The sequence below is a fragment of the Sinohyriopsis cumingii genome, chromosome 18 (genome assembly GCF_028554795.1).
Source record: "Sinohyriopsis cumingii isolate HCF-2022 chromosome 18, ASM2855479v2, whole genome shotgun sequence".
NCBI lineage: Eukaryota > Metazoa > Mollusca > Bivalvia > Unionida > Unionidae > Sinohyriopsis > Sinohyriopsis cumingii.
This window is the reverse complement of record NC_142978.1, coordinates 59,866,278-59,890,392: the sequence shown is the minus strand read 5'-3', so window position 1 is coordinate 59,890,392 and position 24,115 is coordinate 59,866,278. Positions and strand designations below refer to the sequence as shown.

At 36.6% G+C, this 24,115-nt stretch overlaps 1 protein-coding gene across 2 annotated transcripts in view; it reads right to left on the bottom strand.

The window, feature by feature from the left end:
- Nucleotides 1–20,493, bottom strand: part of LOC149776750 (uncharacterized) — a 41,248-nt gene extending 20,755 nt beyond the window's left edge. The window contains exons 1-7 of one of the 2 annotated variants that reach the window (XM_089941422.1): nt 20,100–20,493; nt 18,245–18,598; nt 16,786–16,882; nt 14,139–14,276; nt 13,760–13,886; nt 8,024–8,155; nt 4,384–4,724 (exon numbers count right to left, since the gene is read on the bottom strand). In XM_089941422.1, coding sequence (XP_089797548.1) covers nt 4,384–4,724; nt 8,024–8,155; nt 13,760–13,886; nt 14,139–14,276; nt 16,786–16,882; nt 18,245–18,582 — 1,173 coding nt within the window. In that variant the 5' untranslated portion in view covers nt 18,583–18,598; nt 20,100–20,493. Of the gene's footprint in view, nt 1–4,383; nt 4,725–8,023; nt 8,156–13,759; nt 13,887–14,138; nt 14,277–16,785; nt 16,883–18,244; nt 18,599–19,640; nt 19,762–20,099 lie in introns of those variants that run through there. The other variant, XM_089941423.1, reaches the window with a different exon arrangement.
- Between the last annotated feature and the right edge of the window lie 3,622 nt (nt 20,494–24,115).

The following is a 24,115-nucleotide window of genomic DNA, read 5'->3' as shown; positions in this document are numbered from 1 at the left end:
CGTAACTTAATCCTTTGTAAACACTAGAGCTCGGGATAAATGTAGTATGCAAACAAAGTGCACATTAAATAACACTATAGTTGAACAACCATGTATCGAGATAAACACCTCTAACCATCATTTAATCCTTTGTAACAAAGACTGCATAAATAGTAAAGGTTGCTCTAATAAAGTATTTAAAAAGAATTTGTCTTGCTACAGTACCAGTTTTGTGAAATTTACAACTCCAGCGTACGGTGTCATTTGTAAACTGCAGTAATCCAGACTAAAGTACATGTCACTAACCGCCATTGTAGTGCTGAAGTCATGTGAATAGCCAGTAAGAGTAACATCAAAGGGAGTAATGATGGATACACGCAGTCAATTTAGAGGTTTGTATCTTTTTCTTTATCTTTATGAAAACTCACAAAACGCAGGTAGTCCTTATGTCCCAGTGAGAAATCGTTTGAAAGGGCTTCAATGTAGGTTTGAGTACATCGTTTGTCTTTCCAGTTAATCCATAATGCCTGGAGTGTGAATGAGCTCATTGTCTTTAATACTAGTAAATGAGAATCATTTCCGGATTTTTTAAAAATTATTTTTTATTTCTTTTGTTAGTGTTTCTCCAAGCCACCATCTGTTTACCTGGGTGCAGATGGTCGCAACCTTTGTTTATCGAACTATAACGCTGTTGATTTAAACTTCGTCTCAGAATAAATGTATTGTTTCCTGATGAGTTAATTATGTCTTTTGGTTTCATTCATTGGTACATAATATATATTTATTCCACATTTCCCCAAAACCTGATCAAAACCGATAGTCTTTATAACGTCAACACTAAAAACAATGGCAGAACCTCCACTGAAAAAAAGAAAAATTTTAACACTGGAAGAAAGGATTAATATCATTGAAAGAAATGAAAATGGGGAGACCGCTCGCAAAATAGCAGTCAGCTTAAGCGTCAGTAAAACGCAAGTTCAAAATGTAATCAAAGACAAGGAGTCCATTAGAAACGAATGGCAGAAAAGTGCACAAGCACAGAGGAAATATGCCATGGCACGACGGACAGTTTACGGAGATCTGGACGAGCGAGTATGGGAGTGGTTTTGTGTTGCAAGGAGTAAAAACATACCAAATGGAAAGTTGATTCAGGAAAAGGCAATAATTGTCTCAGCAGAACTGAATTATGGTGACTTTGCTGCATCAAACAGATGGCTGGAGAGCTTCAAAAATAGATACAATATCACAGCAAGTGTGCTCGGTGGAGAATCAGCTGATGTGAATTTACAGACAATTGATGACTGGAAAAAAAGACTACCGACCATCACAGATGGGTATAACCTATGTGATATTTTTAATGCTGATGAAACAGGACTCCTTTACAGAGGACTTCCTGACAGGTCCCTAGTGGTGAAAGATGATGTTCGCAAAGGAGGGAAAAAAGCAAAGGAGAGGTTGACACTATTGTTAGCATGTAGTGCAACTGGAGAAAAACTGGACCCCTTAATTATATGCAAATCGCGCAACCCAAGATGTTTTAGGTCATTTAATTTAAGATCTGTGGGTGTTGCCTATGAATCCAACAGAAAGGCTTGGATGACATCAGTCATCTTTAGTAAATGGCTTGTAACTGTCAACAATAAAATGAAAAGGAAAAATCAGAACATTTTAATTATCGTAGACAACTGCAGTGCACACCCAGATTGTCAGTTTAGCAATGTAAAATTGGTCTTTCTGCCCCCAAATACAACATCTAAACTACAGCCTTGTGATGCAGGGATAATTCAGACTGTCAAAATTCATTATCGGAAGAAACTGCTGCGACACATTCTTTCCAAAATGGATGAGTGCTTTACAGCAACTGAAATATCTAAGACTGTCACTGTTCTAGATGCCGTTTTATGGATCAAGTCTGTGTGGGATGCTCTGTCTTCATACACCACTGAAAGGTGTTTTGCCAAGTGTGGCTTTTCTGTAAGTGTTGAAGCCATAATGCCAGAGAGTGAAGAGAGTGAACAAGATATGCATCCATCAATGGAACCTCTTCTCAATGGCATGACATTGGAAGAATATGCCAATATGGATCACAGTCTAGAAACTTCTAATGTATTCTCAGGGCCAGACTGGGAGAAGGATATTCTTCAGAAAGGTAAATCTGGTACTTCTCTAACTGCAGACAGTGATAGTGACAATGAGTCATCTGTTGGTGAAAATTCTGCCTCAGGTTATTTCACATTCTACAGTCATAGAACATTTAAAGAGATTAAAGAATATGCTTTACAACATGGTGATCCTAAAATTTTGCTTCTTTGCTCAGAAATGGAGATACATGTTCAGACCAAACAGCTGAGTAAAACATGTCAACAAAGAAGTATAATGGATTTCTTAAAAAAAACAAGTGAATAAGTGTATAGAATAAGATATATACATCATATCTAACTGTTCATTTTTTGTACATATTAATGTGATGTTGAAATATGAATTTTATTCTCATTGTTTGATAGATGTATATCCTTATTATATAAAGATATTTTGAGAGGAATGCACGCAATATTTAACAAGATTTATGAATAAAGGATACGATACATGTACAGTGAGTATGGGTATTATTTATTTTTCAACAATGCTAACTATTGACCCTAAAAACCAGTCCATTTTCACACACCTCTTATGAGAGACCACCTGTCTTGAGAGACCGCTTTTGGTGGGCAGAAGGGGCAGTCTCTCATAACAGGTTTTACTGTAATTCCACAATTTCTGCCTCACTTAATTCTAAACACAATTTCAGGTAAGGTGCATTAGTTAAAATTTTCAATAAATATCTTTAAAAAATGGCAAAACTGTTGCTACTTCTATAATTGTTGACAACGACATCTGGTTGTCGATCAAATGAATGATCACATAAAATGACTGGACATCTTTAACTTGCTAGCCTAATGAAAACCGTTTTGCAAAAAAGCATTTTTTTTGTGGGGTTGAGGTAGAGTTTTTCATCATTGTTTCTAATTTTTATGTTTCGATTTTTATTTAGGTTTCCTTCAAGTTTTATTTACACTTTTGTTTTAGGTTTTTAACGTCAAAACAAAATTTTTGGTTTCTTGAGGTTTTTGAGATCCACTGCAGACCCTGTATATATACAGTTAATCCTGTCCCAACAGTCAGAGTTCAGCAGTCACCTGATCACAAAAGCCATTCTACCCCCCCCATTTCCTAAATAAATGTCATGTAATCAGTGGTCAACAGTCAGCAGCTATGTTTCTTAAAGTTAACCAAGCAGTGGTTTCACCCTACCTTCTGCGTTCACTGGAGTGTATAAGTGGTGACTGTTCCAAGTATGTAAATTAAACTTCTTTTGTTTGATAAGCAAGGCATGGCATATATAAAGTATATTATGTGAATTCATAGGTACAGGAAGTGTTTTTTTTCATTTTCTAATCATCAAAGGTCTCTCATAAATGCCGACTGTCTTTTGATCTCAATGAGTTTGATCAACTGCTTAATCCATCAATTATCTGCAGTGTGAAGACTTGTTTCCATGCATGATTATACCAGCTGGCCTAAGAAAAGTCTGTAATGTGTTTTCCAATCATAAAGTTTGGATACTAATTAAATGAACAGTAAAACTGATTAAAACTTCGACACATGTTATGATGATAGTAGCATCAACAATAGTAGCATCATGACAGTTTTGAGTCAAGAAACAGTAATCTTGTGTGGAACTTTTTATTTTATTGTTTTTTTTGTTTCACTAAATAGCTAAAACAAATAGATATATCATGACAGCATAAGACTACGACTGTCGATAATAATAAATACAAGAAAATATAATGATGTTACTACTACTACTGCAATTCAGTGCATAGAACATGCATTTGTCATGAACCAAATTTGACAGCAAAACCTGCTTTCTGATGTCACCTGTCTGTAAAGGCCTTTTCCTTGGGTGGCCACTGAAGTCAGGTTTGACTGTGTGTGTGTGTATGTGTGAGGTTGACTGTACTTAACATGTTATTCTTTCATTAATCTTATACTAATACCTTCTGCCTTACTATGTGTTTTCTAAGTCTTCTGATTATAACACCGAAAAGCAGGTCATGCACTCCATGTAACTGTAAACTAAGGTGCACTGCACTTATCCTAGCAATAATTTGCCCAAATTAGTGATGACTGTATTACATCTGTAAACCTCCCAAATATAGTGGCATACACATGTATGCTAATAAACATTTTAAAAAAAACATCTTTAATGTTAATAAAGGGTATGTAAAAGGAAGTCAGATTAATCATTCAGATTTGTAGCAGATGAATGAAATATGAAATGTTTCGGGGTTTTATTTAGCTTTTGATTGGTAATAGTAGCATGAAAATCACAGAAGTTTTAATTTGAGGGATTAGTGTACTTACATATTGCAGCAGGTAAAAATCCAGCTTTTGTTTCTCTTCGGCAGATAAATCTTTATAGGAATCTTTACCATGAGTCATCTTATGAAGAAGGACATGTTGCTTTTTAAACATGAAGAGAGCGGTCAATCCAAGAGCAAAAACATCAACTTTTCCTGTGATCTGTTCATCTGTGTTGCCAAAAAATAATTTCCGTAGGACTTTTCGACATGCTTCTGGGGCCAAATATGCTGGCGTCCAGGCCATTGAATCAATCGGTTGATTCACAGAGCGTGCAGAACCAAAATCTGTGACTATAAGTCTGACTGTCCCATTGGGATTTGTACAGACACACAGGTTGTCAGCTGAAAAAAAGGAAACCAATTAAGCCTGCTATATGTTTGGTTATTATCTGATGTAAAGAAAAAGTTCCAAGACTTATTTGTTTCTTTTCCCTTTCTTCATTCAGTCAATCAAGATGATGGTCCAACCCATCAATAAAGGAGACCATCTTCATAATTACAGTCATTGTTGTTGTGGGGTTTAACGCCATTTTTCAGCACAAGATAGGCTATACATGGCGGCCAGTATTAATGGTGGAGGAAGAACCCGGGAAAACCCCAGAAAGAACCACCGATCCACGAGAAGCTACTGGCAAGCTATTGCATAAGAATTAGATATGATTACTGATAGAAATGCAATGAGTACTGTAACATGTAGCAATGTATATAATGCCTCCAACCAATATTCCAATAACTAGCAAGAATTCATACAGTTGGTTTTACATGAAGATGGTGGTTATTTTAGGATTACTAGTATCAGTGCATGCTACTAGCCACATGGAACTATCTGAAAAGTCAATAGTGTCCTAACTTCTGTTACATTCACATTCACATGCATTTACTTTTCTTCTCATCCTTTTATCTGAAATAAAGTCTTATGATAAAATAACTTGTTCTCGTATATTTAATTTTTCAATTTCTTAATGGTTCTACAAAGAAAACAATTTGTGGAAAATAATTTAAGCTGCTGATTTAATAATCAAACTGAAAATATACAGAGGGGAAATAAACTGTGTTTTAAGTTCTGACTGATATTAATAGAATCTATGCTGGGGTTTGGACAGAGACAAGGAAATCCCAGCCAAGGGGTTAAATTAATTGTCTCCCCATGGTCCATAGCCTCATGGAGAGACAAATAATGTAACCCTGCAACTGGGATTTCCTTGTCTTGGTACAAACGCTGAGATAGATTATTTATCTCACCCAATTTTTTCCAACTAAATCACAATAACCCTGTAGCCTTGCAATTTAGTTAGCAAATTCAAAACACAGTATTGATCATATGCTATTATTGCCTCTCACTCTATATAAAGGTCATTAGGTTTTGTACTCTTTATGAAAATCTACAGAATTATCCGAGTAAATCTATGTATGCTGCTCTTAGAAAAGAAATAAAAAATGCAAGAAAACAAAATTCTGACTGCTACATGTTGGAAGTATTGCACAATAAGTGTCATATGCCACACATGTTTATTTTTGCTGCTGTTGTTGTTGTAGGGTTTAATGCCATTTTTCAGCACACGATAGGCTATACATGGCGGCCAGTATTAATGGCGGAGAAAGAACCTGGAAAAACCCCGGAAAGAAACCACCGACCCACGAGAAGCTACTGGCAAGCTTTCTCACATTTATTTTTTTAAAAGTGTGTTAAGACGAATATGTTAAAGTGGACAAGACCTGTCGACCCTAAGTACACTCAGAACTCATAAGAAAATAGAAACATATAAACACTAGATATTAATACTGTATTATCAAATATAATTGATGGATGTCATATGAAAAAAACACAATATACAACAAATATCAAATAATAAATATCTTTCAGACAGTGAAATTTCAATTTTCATCAGTTCTAATTTGGAAAAGGTTCAATGGTAAGCAACATTACGATACAATACCAGGTACAGACTGCCATACAGTTAGCTGTATGTGAGTAGTGACTGAGGAGATTTCTAATTCATGATATTCTTGGAAATTAATATTTTCTTTCAAGGAAACATGGCAAGTGTCACTATTTCTAGTGAAATGATATGCTACATTGAAATCTTGTATGATAGCATGTGGACTGAGGAATGAACCACTCGGATTAGTAAGTGCAAGAATTTGATTCAACTGGGCTATTTGTGGTTGTTTGACAAAGTTTGAAGAATGCAGGTTGATAAAACCTATTTCAAGTTGTTGCCGTCTTTACTGTAGTTCTTGAGAGAGTACAGATTTTTCAGTTAAAATTTTTAATTTTTGCAGTCAGTAAAGGGTATAATCTGTGTGCATGGAATCAGCCTTTTCTATCAAAGTTTGTTCCACACAGCACCATAAATTTCATCATATCTGTAGGTCATTAAATTTTTAGGTCAGTCATTAAATTATCCAACATTATATAATTCGTTTCAAATGAAGCATTAACTAGTTAGATACTTTTTGCTACATTTAATGATGCTGACCTGAAAATTTACTGAGTTAGGTCTACTGAAAGGATAAAATTGACCACGCTGTGTGAAACATACTTCTAGCATAATACCAAACAGCTTGACATCACATGTGTGTTTATGTGTGTATGCCTGTCTCTCTCAAAAATTCTTGTATGGTGTATTGCCATAGATGAAGAGACCTTAAGTTGCTATATGGGTTTTCTTGTGTTTTTGTCGCTGCCGTTGTTTGATTTTTAGAACAACTGCGTCAGGCACTGCAGAAGACATCAAGGTAGTTATTAGCATGTGGAAACCTTGATTGGGATGACCTAAGACGACCAGACTGACGTAACAAAAGTCAGTTAGCAAAACAGGTAGATTTTTCTGGCGCATGGGTGAGAATAAAAAGGATTGTGTAAACCACTGGTATGTTCAAACAAAAACATCTTCACCAACATCAAAGATGAATTTTTGTCTTCGTACAATACTGTGGCATGAATCCGGCATGTACTGCACTACTGAGAATCTGCCGCATGGAAAATAAAATTGTGGTGGGGTCATATGCCACATGATATAGAAGCTACAGTTCTTAAGTCATAGTCTTTCCCTTTTGGAAACAAGTATTGACCAATACATGGAAAAATACAGCACTTCATTTTAATAACAATTAAAACTTTAAATTTTTAATTCAAATTTGGATGGTGAAAATACACATAGACGAAAAACATATCATTGATAACTAAAGAACAAACAAATGCTTAACTGTTTTGATTTCATGGGAAATAATAACTGAAAATAGGATTCAACTGATCTCTGGTCTTGTCTCAAACTCCAGATATACAAGTTTTCAATAAGTATTCAACAATTTCTTTTGTTACTTCTTTTCAGTCTCTGTCAAGGAGTTTGGATGATCATGGTTGTGGAAAAAAGCAAACCCTGTAAATTCAGTAGTTGGCATTTTTCACAGTGGTAGTGATGGTGGACTGGTAGGAAAACAGAATCACAATTCCCTTAATGGTCTTATTGATATGGGAAAGAGTCAGACAGACAGATGGATAAATAGATAGATAAACAGGAAGACAGGTAGGTAAACAGACAAGTGAGAGTAAAATGTGGATAACCTGAACACATCAAGTTATCATGATTTTTAAAATCCTCATAAATTTTTTAATTAGCATAAGTAATGATGATTACGTTTAATGTCATGATGTACCACATCATTCTTATGTAGTTCTTTTAATCCAGCAAGGCCATGCTTTGTCAAGTCCAATACAAGTCTTTCATCCAACTTTGGATTCAACATCACAAAGTAAGTCAATGACATACCTGAAAAGGAAGATATTACATAATAATAATTTTCTAATCTGACAGATTTAACTAGGTAACATATTTACCTAACAAATAATTTATTAATGTTAGAATATTTTCTTTGAAAAAACTTTCCTGATCCTATGTCGAGAGCACATTCAATACCTCAAATATCCAGCCCTCTCACGCCCAATAAAACAAAGACTATCTTGAAGTGACTGATGCTCTAATGGTAGAAACGAATTTCCTGGAATTCAAGATCATTTCTTTCATTTTAACTGCTGGATATTGAAACCAACTCTGATATTACTTCTGTGATAAAATATACTCAAATTAGCTGCTGTGGTGGATATAATGGATGTTAGATTGGCACCAGTTTTATTTAGGCAAAGTAGATATCATTAAGTCTTGTGGTAAAAAACCCTAGTCATAATGATGATGAATTCTGGGGGTAGTGACATGAAGATTTCCATGAAAGGATGTATGGCTGTGCCATATTCATTTAAAACCAATTATGTTTTGCAATAAATCAATTGGTAAAAACTACACGTTGATATAGCCATACATTTGGGAGTAGAGATAACAATCTTTACAAGAGAGTCACCATGGTGGCCAGAGTGAGGGTTAGTCATTTTCATATGAGAACAAATAGACACCATAAGGCCTCTTCTGATGAAAACCTCATGTCAAAATGGCTTTTCCTTTATAAGCTAAAACATAGTTCTAATCATGTCCTTATATTGTATAGCAGATCAGCACCTTCTAACTTAAGATCACGAATCATTATAAAAAGTCTTTCAGTGAAAACTCCATGGTGATAACACCATTCAAGATTTTCAATCTGGCTACTGTGGCAGTCATTACAGACCCCAGTTCTGCACCATTTTCATCTAGGACCAAATAGACATCATAAGAAGTCATTTTGTGAAAGCCCCTTGTCAATGTGACTTTCTGTTCAGAATGAGTAGAAAATAGATTTTTTAGATGTCAGATCAGCACCATTATGATTTAAAACCAACTATACATCTTATGAAGTGTTTTAATGAAAACCTCGTGTTGATATGACAATCCAATCGCCTCTGGCCACTGTGCGGCAGCCATATTGAATGTCATATCGGCACCATGTTCATTTAACCTCCGTTCGATTTAATATAACTTACTGTTTAGAAGTTGCAAAAAGATTTTCAAAATGGTTGCCATTGTGGCTATATTGGATTTCAAATTGGCACCATTTATATTAGACACCATTATGACTCCATGGTCACAAAGTTAAGTAACAGAAAAGAAGCAAAACCAACAAGTTTTGTCAAACTAAACAAACAAACTAATTATTAAAGTGATAAATAAAAAATGTGAGAGGAACTTACAATATAATAAATAAATCCAAATTAGTCCTTTTAAAGGTCTATGAATATCCTAAACAAATGAAAATTCCCTTATAATTTTCTAAAACCAGAAATGTAATGGTCCAACAAGAACCATGACATTGTCAAGATTGCATTGTCCAGAGTTCTTTCGAATAATTAATAATTTTTTGAATAACTTTTTGAATAATTAACAGTTCCAGATTATTGTCCGAATAATAAGCACTATCACCACTGAACAGTCTAAACAAATGTTTTTCCTCTCAAAAAATATCTAAGTACAACATAAAAAATGTCTGCAGACTTACATCAGGAACTAAAAAGTGTGAATGACTCCAGAAATCAGAATGAAACTCAAAGCTTAATTTTCTCCTTATATCCACCATATATTGTGACTGTACTTTGCCACAGCCAGTAACGTCACAAAAAATAACCAACTGTGGCAGAGAATAATATTTGGTCTACTCTGCCATCATGAAAAACAAAACAAAAAATGTATACACTAATCTTGTCTTTATGAGCATTGCTATCCTTCATTAAATCAATCAAATTTGTTGTTTTTCAAAATTCAAGAAAATTTTTATTGACTTGAGAAAAAGAAAAAGAAAATTTAAAAACTTACCTCCAATCAAGAGACCTATCCACGGCCTGACTGGTACAAGGATGGTGCTGTGCTGGCATTAATAAAGTTGCTGCCCAAAAAATTGCCAACATCAATATTTTGTTGCCAAGTTTAAAAAATGGCACCATTTTCATAAGAGAGTACTACCCGTTTATCTTGATATCCCTGTTACAACTTAAGCAGCTGTAAAGACAAGTGGGGGAGAGCTACAAAAATCAAATTTCAGATACAAGTGAAATTGTAAGAGGTGACCTGACATCAGTAGGATTTACAATGAGAGAAAATAAACAATGACATTTTGATTAACTGACGAAAAACCTGATGCAAAAAACTATACATGAATTGCCCAATGAACTTGGACACAAAGACAGTGATCACATTCAAGAGGGCTCTCAAAACTCACTTATTTCGACTGCAAGAACAAACTTAAAGACCTAATGTTTCCTACCTGAAATATTCTCAGCATGTTTTTTATTTTTTTAATGTTTTTCTAATTTCATGTTGTTTGTTTTTGTAACATTATTATGTTTCTTATATTATAGATGTTGTATAATGTTGTAAAGTGCTTAGAGCTTCTAAAGATTAGACGCTATACAAAGTCCTCATTATTATTATTATTATTGACAACTTACAGCTGTTAGAAGAATCCATAATGCGTAATGTACTACTACTTCTGTACATGTATATGAAAAAGGCAAAACTTTGAGTATGGATCACATATTAAAATATTTATATGCACAAATGACTTGTATGTAAAAAAAAATTGTCCTTGTTTGATCTATCCATTATCAAACACGTGTCACTAAACAACAATCGGATTAAAATATGATCTCCACTTGCGTAGGACAGCAGATATATGATTATAATTAGGTTGCACTAAACAATTCAATAAGATTTTCATGGCTGCCAGTAGCATGTGACTTTTTAGCTATTTACATGCCACGTGTTACTGGCCTAGATTTTGGTCAGCTGGAGACAGCTAACATGTTGCAGAGGTTACCAAGGGCATGAGGCTGTTAATAAGGAAATGAAAACACGTGAACAAAAAAAGAAGTTAATAGAACATCTTTGTGACCAAATATATATATGGTCTCAAAAGATTTGATATATAATTTGTGTTTTATGCTGCCTGTGGTAGCGAAATCATAGGCCTAAGCATTTTTCCTGCAAAGTAGAAACTTTCAGGGCACAATAAAAGTGTTCAAATCACTTTGGAAAGTGCAACAATCCATCAGTTTCCGTTGCTTTTATTTAAGTTTGGTGTTAACTTCCCTTGATGAAAGGTGCTTTGTTTTTATTGAAGATTGTACTTGGTTTGTTTTGATGAAGGGTGCATGTGTTACTGAAGTCACAGCTAAATACAAACATTCTAGGACCAAACAAATGCCAGTTTGTTAATGCAACGGTAACATCAAATAATTGTAGTAGAGCATTCATTGAGACGGATTTTCTTTGGGGGAGGGGTTTCAATTGCTTAGTATTTGCATAGAACAGACAGTGCTTCAAAGGTAATCAGTTTTCTTCGAAGTTTCAGCAAAACAATTTTTTGGGTACATTAATAAATAAAAACACCACTTAGTCAACTGCAGCTACTCCTGTTCCTCTCTTCGGAAGTTAATTGATTGAAACTAATCCAGCAGCATAACAATCTGGGTGTATCAGAGGACCCATGCCAGGTGTCTACATAATCAGATTATGTAAAAACACGCTGTTAAGATGTGGTTGTCAATATGAACAAATGATTTGTTTATGTAACAACAGATAGCACCCAGTACATTTTAGATCCAAGTTTGTGGGTTCCTTTCATGGTGCCTTTGAATTTCTCCACCCCAAAACCCAAGTTTGTATATACAAGTTTAAACAGCAAAAAAATTTTGTTGCAAAAGAAATCTCCAGATGGAATATTTTGTCGCCATTAAGTTTTAAAAAATCACAATTTGCGACATTGGCAAAGCCCGGCGCCATCCCTGATCTACCTGACAGCCAACAGGCTGGTCTGTCGGCAGAGAAATCTGAGTTTCTGACATTTGGAGGATCTTCTATTTTTTTTAGTAATGGCAGTTACATTTGTTGCAAACATTTAACTCTGTATGCCTTGATGCATTCTGTAATGTTTGGTCAACTATTGTTGACTGGTTTATGAGAAGTCCTTAAAAAAGTTTCTGTTTTTAGTAACAGTGGCATCATTTGTGCAAAATTTAATTACCTTCTTGTAAGAATTCTATCAAATTTGGTCAAATTCTGTTCAGCAGATTTTGAAAAGCTGTTTAATGGTTTTACTATATTAGCCGTGGCAGTAAATATGATGGCAAATTGGCATCTTTTGTTTAAAATTTAAACAGATGCTGTATCAAATTTAGCCTGTTCAATGGTTATTGAGAATAATTCACCCAAGATTTTAGTAATAAATTGATGGCAGATTGGTATCATTTTTACAATTTCAAATCTGGTTAACTTTTGTCTGATGGTTTTGAAGAAGCGGTTTCAAGGTTTTCCTATATTAAGCAATGGTCACCATATCTGATGTTAGATTGTGTGTGTGTAAGTGTGATTGGCATTTTTAACATAGCTTTAACAATTTTTCAATCATATCACTAAGATGTCTGCAGTGTGGCAGTTTAAAGTAATGTCTAGCACTGGGGCATCATACCGCAGACATTGATCATGATGTCCCACCCAGTCACATTATCCTGACACCAGGCCGACCAGTCCTAACACTAACTTCTTAATGCTGAGCATCAAGCAAGGTAGCTGTCAGTACCATTTTTGGTTCTAGTCTCGGATTCAGCCAATGTGGGTATGTGAGAAAGCTTGCCAGTAGCTTATTGTGGGTCGGTGGGTCTTTCCGGGGTTTTTCCGGGTTCTGTCTCCACCATTAATACTGGCTGCCATGTATAACCTATCCTGTGGTGAAAAATGGCATTAAACCCTACATCAACAACAACACCATTTTTATAAGTATTTGGTATGACTCAGCTGGGATCGAACCCACAACCTCCTACATCCGAGTAGGACACTCTAACCAATAGGCCACCAGTTCTGTATATTTTGGATAACGAATTAATGTTATAAAATTCTGAAAGACCTTTATGTCAGGATACTTTCATTCAAAGTTAGAGCATTTTTGCTCAATATATTTTTCTGTTTCAAAGGAGCCATTTCAATGGTTGTTGTTTTTTTAATGATGTCAGGATACTTTCATTTAAAGTTAGATCATTTTTGCTCAATATATTTTTCTGTTTCAAAGGAGCCAATTCTAGGTTGTTGTTTTCTTAATGATGTCCATACATGGCAGTGGATCAGCATCATTTGCAGAAAACTGAATGGCCTTTATACCAGGATGCTTGCTGTCAAGTTTGGTCAAATTCTGTTCAGAAATTTTGGGAAGAAGTAAACATAATTGCAAATGTTGATGGGCACATGAAGGACAAAAGTATGGTGGATGCAAGGTCATACCATGACCTTGTGGACAGGTGAGCTAAAGACTACTAACTGCTCTTTACTAAAATGCTGGGGTCAAGATGGAAAAACAAGATGACCTCACCAGCATCTTCCAAATTAGGCAGCACAAAAATACACTACCTACTGACCACTTATATTTTTGGGTCAGTGACATCAAAGCAAGAATGAACTCACCAGCATCTTCCATAAGGATGTCCACCATGTCATTTCGCAGGATCACTCCATACAGCTTTGTCACATTCTCATGATCCAGATGAATGGGGATCAACACCTCACTTGGTCGAAATTTGTTCCATATCATCTGAGGACAAACAAAAAAGAAAGATGATAATGCATGCATCTAAAAGAAATCTGTAGCAATAAAATTCAAAGGACAGCTGGATAAATATGTATCAGATTACAACACTGTACTGCATTTTCATATTCATATATATATATATATATATGTCACAGTGACCACTTCTTGCTGAAATTATTTGAGCTGTGTTTGCGAAGCTGAAAATAGCAGGCATCGAGGACTTTCAAAATTTATTATAAAATTGTTCATCCTCACCCGTTTCATAAAAAATCTTTTGTGTGTTTTAAGGTCCACACATCTGACACCTGTCCCGAACGATCCAGAAAAGCGGAAATTGTCTGAAGACTGGAAATGTTCTCCTTCTATGTAGCATCCATCATGTACAGCTAGATCCTAAACATAAAAACAACACTTAACATCAGAAAACATACAGTACAAGGCTCATCAAGATTGGTATATGTCTGTCTTTAGTATGACATTTTTAAATTCATTATCCATAATGACTATGGTCCTTGTGATAACAAAGTACATGAAGATAGATGTGATAACAAAGCACATGAAGACAGATGTGATAACAAAGTACATGACAGATGTGATAACAAAGCAAATGAACATAGATGTGATAACAAGCACATGAACATAATGTGAGGACAAAGTACATGAAGATGGATGTGATGGCAAAGTACATAAAGGTATTTACATTTGTATCAATGCACCAGTAATTATGTTTTTATTTGCCTTGAAAATGTCAATACCTAACTTGTTCAAACTGTGCTCACAGTATGACAAGAATGAAGAACAACAGTGTTTGGTTCAATGCTGGCATTTAGTTAGCATATTTACATCATGACATCACCACATGTTACATTAAAGACTTTGATGTGCACTAAATGAACTATATCACATGGATTCAAATTACTGGCACAACTGCGTTAAACTTAAATAATACCTCCAAAATTCAAAATAGACGTTTCAGAAATAATGCTTTGAAAATAACTGTAATACTTTAAAAACTCGTATGTAGTTTGCTTTGATGAAAGTGACTATAAATAAGTACCAGTTTACTCGGCTAGGGTAATCATGCTACTCAACCAAGCCAGTGTTCATACCATAACTGACTAACAATGATAGTCAATGGTTAGTCAGTCCAATATATTTTTGAGGGGACAAATAATTTAGTACTGCTGTTATGCAGGGCATCTCATCCTGCTCAACCCACTTTAGATTTTACAACAGTTAATTCGTGTGGATTAATGCTGTAAAACAAATGGTTACCAGCAATGCTGCCAGCCAAAGATCCCCCTTTTCCCAAGACAGTTTCATGGTTCAAACAATTACCTGGTATCCTGTCATAAAACAAAAGACAAATCTGCCAATTATAAACAAAAAAATATATCGAAACAACCAGCTGTCCAAAGTCAAAGATGGAATGAATACTATGTTGAAAGTTATGAATTTATGTTACTGTAAGCCAAAACACAAAACTAAACTTTATCAATGATGATCAGTTATGTGAATAACTATGATGGCTACGCAACTTGTATACATGTAATTAAAGATGTGTGTCATTTCATATAATTTACATCACTCTGTTGGATCACTTACATCTTTGAAAACATGAGTCAAAATAAATAAAATAGCAATTGGCATCGTCTTAAAAATAGATTTGGAAGAATGAGATTTGATAAAAACAAACAATATTGAAAAATCTGCATCAAGTATTTTTGGGAATAAGCAAGGATACACAGTTTGCACTGGGTATGTACTGTTCTGTACATTATGTATAGTTTTGGTCACCCAGTAAACTCTAAGGGCCAAGTGAATTATTGAAGTTTTCATTTACCTTTATCTTATGTTGGAAAAACTGGAAAATATGCATATGCAAAAAATAACATCAAAACAAACATAGTAATTTATAACAGTTTATTGATGTAGTAAATGAGCAAGGGCTGGTTAATGCTTTGTGCAGTATGGCAATGTTGCCAATTTTTTCTAAACTTTTTAAAATGTCTTTAAGTGTTGGGACACTGTAAATGCTAAAAAATTTGAACACATATAAATCTTGAGACATGAATACTATATAAAAAAATCATGTCCCAAAACTTACAGTCATTATAACATTAGCATTCTGTACATTTCTTGCATTTGTGCATAGGTATGTACAAGAGAATTCTGAAATTGCCAGCTCACAAACTTAAATGACTTAGTATGATTAATCTTACAGACTTCAACATTTCAATATATCTTCAATGTATCTTAAATTTATCTTAATTTGTGAGTGATAGACTGATCTACAAATATTCCTTTGAAAATTATGCAGGTTCCACAACAACTGCAAAGTCACCATCTTGGCACTAGACTTCAAACTGATAAATATGCTTAATTTAAATGATAATGACCACAAAGTTTAGAACCGGTTTAAATTTAACTCAATTTATTTTTATGTATTTTCAACTAATGATTTCCCAACACACCAGCTATCACGAGTTAAATTCTCTCAACAAAACAAAAGGTATACTACCCTAGTCCAACATGCTAATCCTGGGGTATTTATTACTTGAATCTGACTGTGAACCAGATTTTATACATTTATATACAATGTTGATGAGAAATGTTGAATCTTTCCTTGTTTACATTTGATATCTCAGTTGCATTTTACACCCTTCATTATGTTTTGGAAAACAAATTTTGTTCTTTTAATTGACTTAATAACACTTTTATAATAAAAACAACCAATCTATTGGTTAAGGTTTAAATCACCAACTGCTCCTGTCCACTGTAGTCAATACACACAGAAGTTGCAGAATTTTGTCCGCCTTTTGTCTTCCAATTTATTTTATTTATGATGCTTGGAAATTTCTGACAATGTCAATTCAAGCTGTTTGAGACAAAGATATATTACCTTTTCCCAAACACTGCCCTGAGTAGATGGAGTTTGTGATGGATTCATTTGACAGATGAACTCCACTCCACCATTCTTTGTAGTCCAAGACACCTTTCTGAAATAATTGTTTTCACTATATATTAAAATAACAGTAATGGATTTCACTGGTGATGTGTAACGAATATTAATCATCATCATCATTTCAAAAATATACAAGTTCAATTCATTCTTAATCCATTCCATGTGCCCTTTAACCAATACCTGACAATTTGTTTAGATCAAAAATGGCATCATACAACCAATTCACAGAATAGGTTATCCATTTTATTCACAGGGTGATTTATCACCCCAAAAAATGTCACTAACAGAGACTGATTTTATTGAGTACATCTAATCGTATTACATTAATTCTGGAATAGCATTAGCAAAATCAAACGATAGTGTAGCACAAAAAAATAAATACATAATCATTTACCTACTAATCTAGCCATTCTTCATCATAATATCTCACAGATAATGGATACAGTTTTACGTCTTCATAATCATTACTACCATCAGTGACAATGATGAATGGTCTATTATACAATCTAATATCTGACTAGCACTGTTATTTCCCTGTGTGGATGATGCTAGTTGTTTTGGCTCTGGCAGATCCGTACTATTTTGCATTCTGAGTATCTGGGAACATTTTACAAACAAGTTTCCCAGCATGATCTGCTGCAGATATTGAATTCCATGGACCACAATAAATTCCGCAAATAATATTTCAATGTTTAATACACCGTAATATGCAAGATATGAACTAATTTTGCCCCTCGATTCCACAATGTTTGTCAAAGTAATGTGCTTCTTAATAGAAATGTCTCATGGTCATTGAGGCCTCCATGGCTTATGATAATGTTTGTCTGACAAATTTTGGAGAATAGTTTTCACCCAATTGTGATTTGCCCATTATATCTGGTTAAGTCAACACATATTCCTCACTGTATTTCTGTTTGGTTTTCATCTTGGCTTTAAATTTGACCATATCTGGTTGTGCAGATCGGGTTTCTTTTATTGTCATCCAACATTCTTATGCTTTTAACATAATGCCACCACAATGATATATGCTTAGTGAAGGTACCAAATGGCTGGCAATTCTCATAAATGAAACAATGGAAACAAATATGGCAACTGTATGCTCTCGCAGACTTCTGCCCATTTGTTGAGAAGGCAAGATGAGGAGAAAAAAATAAAACAAGTAACTCTGCGAGCAGCTTTTCGATTTTGAAATTATTTTTTTTTAAAGTTCAAAACATCAAAATCTGATTTCTTAAAAGCCTATTCAGAATGCTGAATTATGGTTCTGAAATCAGAATAACTTCAGGAAAACCTGAATCAATGGCAGGTATGGTGGGATTAATTAAAGAATTATGTAAAATGTACTGTACCTTCAGAGTAACACAAAATGACAGAGTGTGAAAGGAAACTAACTTACCCAGGAACACTGTGCTCAAGAGGTTTTGTTGCATTATTACTTTGAGGCAAATCATGACTGATGATGTTGATCCCAAGCTCAGATAGTTGACTTATGTCAGTTCTTAAATCGATATTAAAATATCCTTTGGCCAATTCCCCTGAAAAAATCGGAATTCCTGTGTCTTCGCAAACTAAGGAACCCTTCTGCAGAGCCGTCTCATGGACATCTTGGTCTGCCGGACATTTTGAGGACTGCCAAAATTCAGCACCACTGTAGGCCTTTTGAGGATTGCAAGGACTTAGGCCATTAAGTTCATGTAAACAAGCAAATTCTTTTCCAACATCTAAATTAGTCATCTTCTCATGGAAAATCCTGAAATTATACAAACATTTAAGGATCACTAGATATGGATGGTTATGACCGCAAAGCCCGTAGCTAAACCTTAAGGAAGCTGGATTGGGATTGACAAAAAGTAATTAGATCTTTGGTGGCTTAAGTGGTTTGAGCATGCACCTTGGATGTGGGAAATCAAGGGTTTCAACCCCTGGGCCAGCAGTCATACCAAAGACACAAAAATGGTATTAGCAGCTGCCTCAGTTGGTTTACAGCATTAAAAGGTTAGTGTAAGGACTGGTCAGCCTGGTGTCAGGATAATGTGACTGGGTGGGACATAATGCTACATGTCTGTGGTATGACACCCCAGTACAAGACAGCACTATAAAATGCCACACTGCAGACATTGTAGAGATATGACTGACATTTTTATTAAAAGTTATGTTAAAAATCTAAATCGAACACACACACATCTTTGGCCAAAAAAATGTTTCCTACTGCACTACGTTTAAAATTAGGGTAGGTTAGTATGTTGTTTTCTTTTAAACATTATATGTATTATAATGATGAAGCGTTTTTGACCACTCGGCCAATCGCCCCCCCGCCCCCCCCCCCCCCCCCCCCCCCCCGTGGTAAATGTAATACCAAGCATGTATGATGAAAAAAGTATGTTATAAATCTTGACTGGAATCACACCTAATCTAGTGTACAAGGAAGGGTGAGGGGTCAAGCTTTGCCAGATTTTGCGTACGTACTAAATGGATGGCCCCCAACGTCATTACAAAAAATATGGCGGAAACCACCTTGTTGGTCTACAGCAAATGCGTGAAGCCGATAACGTACAAGCACAGTCAGACGTTTATCAGTAAGTTACAACTAAAATTTGTAGCAACACGAAAAAAAGTATCTGAAGTATAAATATGTATATTTACAGTACAAATATACTAATTTCGATTTGTCAACTTTTCGTTGTCATTTTGTGGATAAACGTCAGTTACCATTCTTAACAGTAAATATCGCATTTAATAAACAGACTCACAAATTTAAATTATTCCAGTAAATCTATAAAACGTCAACTTACTACTTAACGCACTTTTACTCCATCAGCTGAAATGTAAATTATATATTTATCAAATGTTTTTCCGTGTCCCTCGTCGATTAAGAAAAAAATCGTAGAAAATGGCGGATATTTAACTTCCTGGGTTTTTCCGATAAGTTACGTCATACTAGTTCACCATAACGATCACGCCACAACAAGGAATAATATCAAACATCACAAGTTTCGGTTTCATTGTCTTTTATTTAGCGACTATGGTGCAGAGTGGGCATGATATTGGCAAGTACTAATATTAGTACCCTTACTCCTACCTCGTGGACAAATCAAGTTGAGGCTACGACATCGTAGCTAGATATTGGCAAGCCAGAATGAAACCGTACGGGTGGTCCATTAATTTTACTATATGTTCTCTACATTTGTTTCTCAGTACTGACCTTTCCACTGTGTGACAATAAATACAAATCATATGTTAATCTAAAATACCTTCAAAGATGACTTCACGGTGAAGTTCTTGTCAAAGGTTGACCTGCTCTTATTTTTGAGATGCTAGACCAGCTGTCAACAGAGCAGCATGTAAACAAAACACAGCTTTTGCTTCCGGATCACCACCAAGGCCTTATTACTCACTGTGCACTGTCGCTGAAATACACATGGACAACCACACCCTGAGCTCATATTCTCAACAATAAACAAATGTCTTTAAATCCCTACCAAAAGTGCATAAATAAAACTCTTCTATCACCACCAAAATGAAAGAGGAAAAAAATGTTTAAAAAATAGACTAGAACTACATTCGAACTGGAAGTACTAGTTGTGAGCTGATTCCAGCAGAGGGTGAACAGACCACCTGCTTTAAAGTCCATTTACGAACAATACAACCTCAACGAAAAAAAAAAAAAAAAATATACGGTAAATGACGTCAAACCGAAGCCGCTAACCAAAACAGAGAGTTTCTCTAATTGGGTTAGCTAATTTTGTTACTTCATCTTTGTCGTTCGTGTTTTTCTAAATTTTAATGCGTGTTTTTGTTTACCCGTCGCAAACTTATTTTTGGTTGTACCCTCCCTGCTGCTGTAATGTGCAGTTAAATCATTATTACATCAATAATTGAGTCTCGCACAGCTAGATTAGCTGGTCTGAAGAGAATTTTCTAATGACCCCTCGCAAAGCTCTGACGAAACGTTCCATCTGGTTAGTCTCTTCCATCGTTGTGCTCGGCTTGAGAGTGAAATGAATAGTGAAAGGACAAGACACACACCCTTTTATATACACTGGTCTGCTATGACTATAAAGTAGCTCATGGTGTTTGAACTTGAGTCATTTGACTTTTTGCTTTCAAGATGAAACGATCTAATTCATTTGAGAAGGAAGAAGAAGAAGAAAGTAAGAGGCAGAAACGTGATCTATCGCCTCGTACCAGAGCTAAAATCTTGGCACAAATTCATGCCAGTGATTTTGAAGAGGACATGAGTGAACCAGAATCAGAACCCTCTAAAACAAGTTCACCACCCTTAGTCAACCCTGAAAAATACTATTCCATTCGAGAGACGGAAAAGCGCTCCTCTAGAAAATTTAGAACCACGGCTTACAAATACACGGTGAAGTTTAAAGATTTCAAGGCTGAAGTGCCGTTAGAGAAAGCAGAAGTGTTCATCACTGAGGTGTGGGATTCTTTGCTCACTGCACTCAAGCAACAATGTCAACCCAAAGAAGACGATCGCTTGAGACTTTCCATACAACACGACGGTTTGAAATCCCCTGTTTGGATCGAGTTTAGCACCCCTGCAGAATTGACCGCTTCCAAAGTCATGGACAAGATTCAACACCTGCAACAATCTAATGACCAGTTTGACATCACCGATGGAAAAGCCACATTGGACATGACCCACGTCTCTCCTCCTCAAGGGACTGGACGCAAAAAGATGTTATTGGTGAACGACCTTCGCAGCATTAAGCGTAGCCTTGTCCAAATTCACAATCCTCATGACCAGATGTGTTTAGCCCGTGCCATCGTGGTGGGACGAACCTATGCCAACAAGAACGACACGGTAGAATGGAAAAGAACCTGGAACACTATTCAACGTTCCTATCGAGCCAAACAACGAAACGAAGCAGAACTCCTGTTACGACAAGCCGGCCTGTCCAAAGACACACCCTGTGGTATTCCTGAGATGCAAAAATTGCAAGATGCCCTAGCTCCACGATACACCTTGAAAGTGCACCCTCAAGAAGTGCGCGGGCCTCTGTTGTTTCGAGGGCAAGATTTTAAGGACGGAAAATACATTCACGTTTATCATCACGATGACCATTTCGATACCATTACCAGTATCACCGGATTCCTGGGATACGGTTATTACTGTGAGAAATGTGACCATGGTTATAATAATCGAGAGCAACACAAGCATTGTGGATTGAAATGCTCAGGATGTTTGGCCTCTTCACCCTGTCTGAGCGAAGAACAAGTGCCTTGTTCAACTTGTCTGCGCACGTTTGTCAGCCCTACCTGTTACCAACAACATCTGAAAACGCAAGGTTCACAGAAGAAATGTGCTTGTCAACTCCTGAGATTGTGCCCTACGTGTGAACAAGTCATATGTACCAATGCTGCCAAGGCACACGTATGTCGAGGAAAGAAAAAATGTCACATTTGTCACCACATTGTGGACTTGGAACACCAATGTTACGTGCAAAAATACCAACCCCCACCAGAGAAAGAGGACGGTCACAAGAAGAAAGGCAATTTCATCTTTTTCGATTTCGAATGCATGCAAGAGACCGGCATTCACATTCCTAATTTCTGCGTGGCTCATCGAGCGTGCGAGAAGTGCATTCAAGAACCTATTTTCAGTCATTGCCCTCACTGCAGCAAGATTCCTGGAGGGCGTGAGAAAATCTTTCGGGGACCGAACACGCTAGCCGATTTTGCCCAATGGGTCTTAGACCCCGTCGACAAGACGTGGAGCCAAGAGGACATCGAACGTTACGGAGATTGTCATCGTCATGCCACGGTGATGGCTCACAATTTTTCCGGATACGATGGACAGTTTCTTCTCAGATACTATACGGAACAAGGCACCGAGCGTCCTAAAGTGACTTTGAACGGAGCCAAAATCATTTTCATGCAAGTGGGACAAGTGCAGTTTAAAGATTCGATGAGCTACTTGGCCATGCCTTTGAGTCGAATGCCTAAAACGTTTGGAATGACAGAAATGGCTAAAGGGTACTTTCCACACTTTTTCAATACGGAAGCCAATCAACATGCCGTTCTACCCCATTTGCCTGAGGCTCACTATTACGACCCCGACAACATGCGTACCGAACAACGAGAAGCTTTCTACGCTTGGTACCAGGCTCACGCCTCGGACCCTTTCGACTTTCAGGAAGAAATGTTAAAGTATTGTCGTTCCGACGTGGACATTTTACGACGTTGCTGTGGAAAATTTCGAGAACTGTTCATGGAACACGGAGGGGTCGATCCTTTGAAAGAAGCTTGCACCATTGCCAAAGCATGTTCCTTAGTGTATCGACAACGATTCATGCCTGAAAATACCGTGGCTGTCATCAGCCCTCAAACGACCCACTTTGTCAAGCGTCAATACTCGGTCAAAGCCCTACGCTGGTTACATTACTTGTGCGACAAGGAAGACAAGTGGATTCAGCATGCCCGCAACGGAGGGGGCGAAAAGACCATCGGAACGTATTCGGTCGATGGCTGGGACTTAGAAAACCCCAAGATCGTGTACGAGTTTAACGGTTGCTTATTTCACGGATGTCCCGTCTGTTACCCTGACCGTGGCACTAAAAATCAGTTTTTGCAACGAACCATGGAAGACTTGTACCAGGACACTTGTCAGCGGCGCCTAAAGTTAGAACAGCAAGGATACCAAGTGGTGGAAATGTGGGAACACGAGTACGATCACCGTATGAAAACCGATCCCGAGTTTAAACGCCTCGTGGAAAGTTACCAGTTCATGGACCCGCTGAACCCGAGGGATAGTTTGTACGGAGGAAGGACCAATGCCACCTGTTTGCTGTACCAAGCCGACGAAGAGAAAGGAGAAGAAATCAAATACTTGGACGTGTGTTCGCTGTATCCCTACGTGTGCAAATATTGTCGCTTTCCTGTAGGGCACCCGCGATTGCTGACGGAACACATCGACCTGAAAAACATTCGACAATACGAAGGCTTGATCAAGTGCAAAGTTTTGCCTCCCACGAACCTATACCATCCCGTCTTACCTCACCATTGTCAAGGCAAACTGATGTTTCCCTTGTGCCGTACTTGTGCCGAAACGTGCAACCAAGATCAGCCTTGTCAGCACACCCAGGAAGAACGGGCCTTGACGGGAACCTGGGTCAGCGTGGAATTGTTCAAAGCTCTGGACATGGGATACCAACTGTTAGAAGTGTACGAAATTTGCCACTTTCCCAAGACACAACAATACCACAAGGGTGACCCTACTCAGAAAGGCATTTTCGCAGACTACGTGGATGCCTTT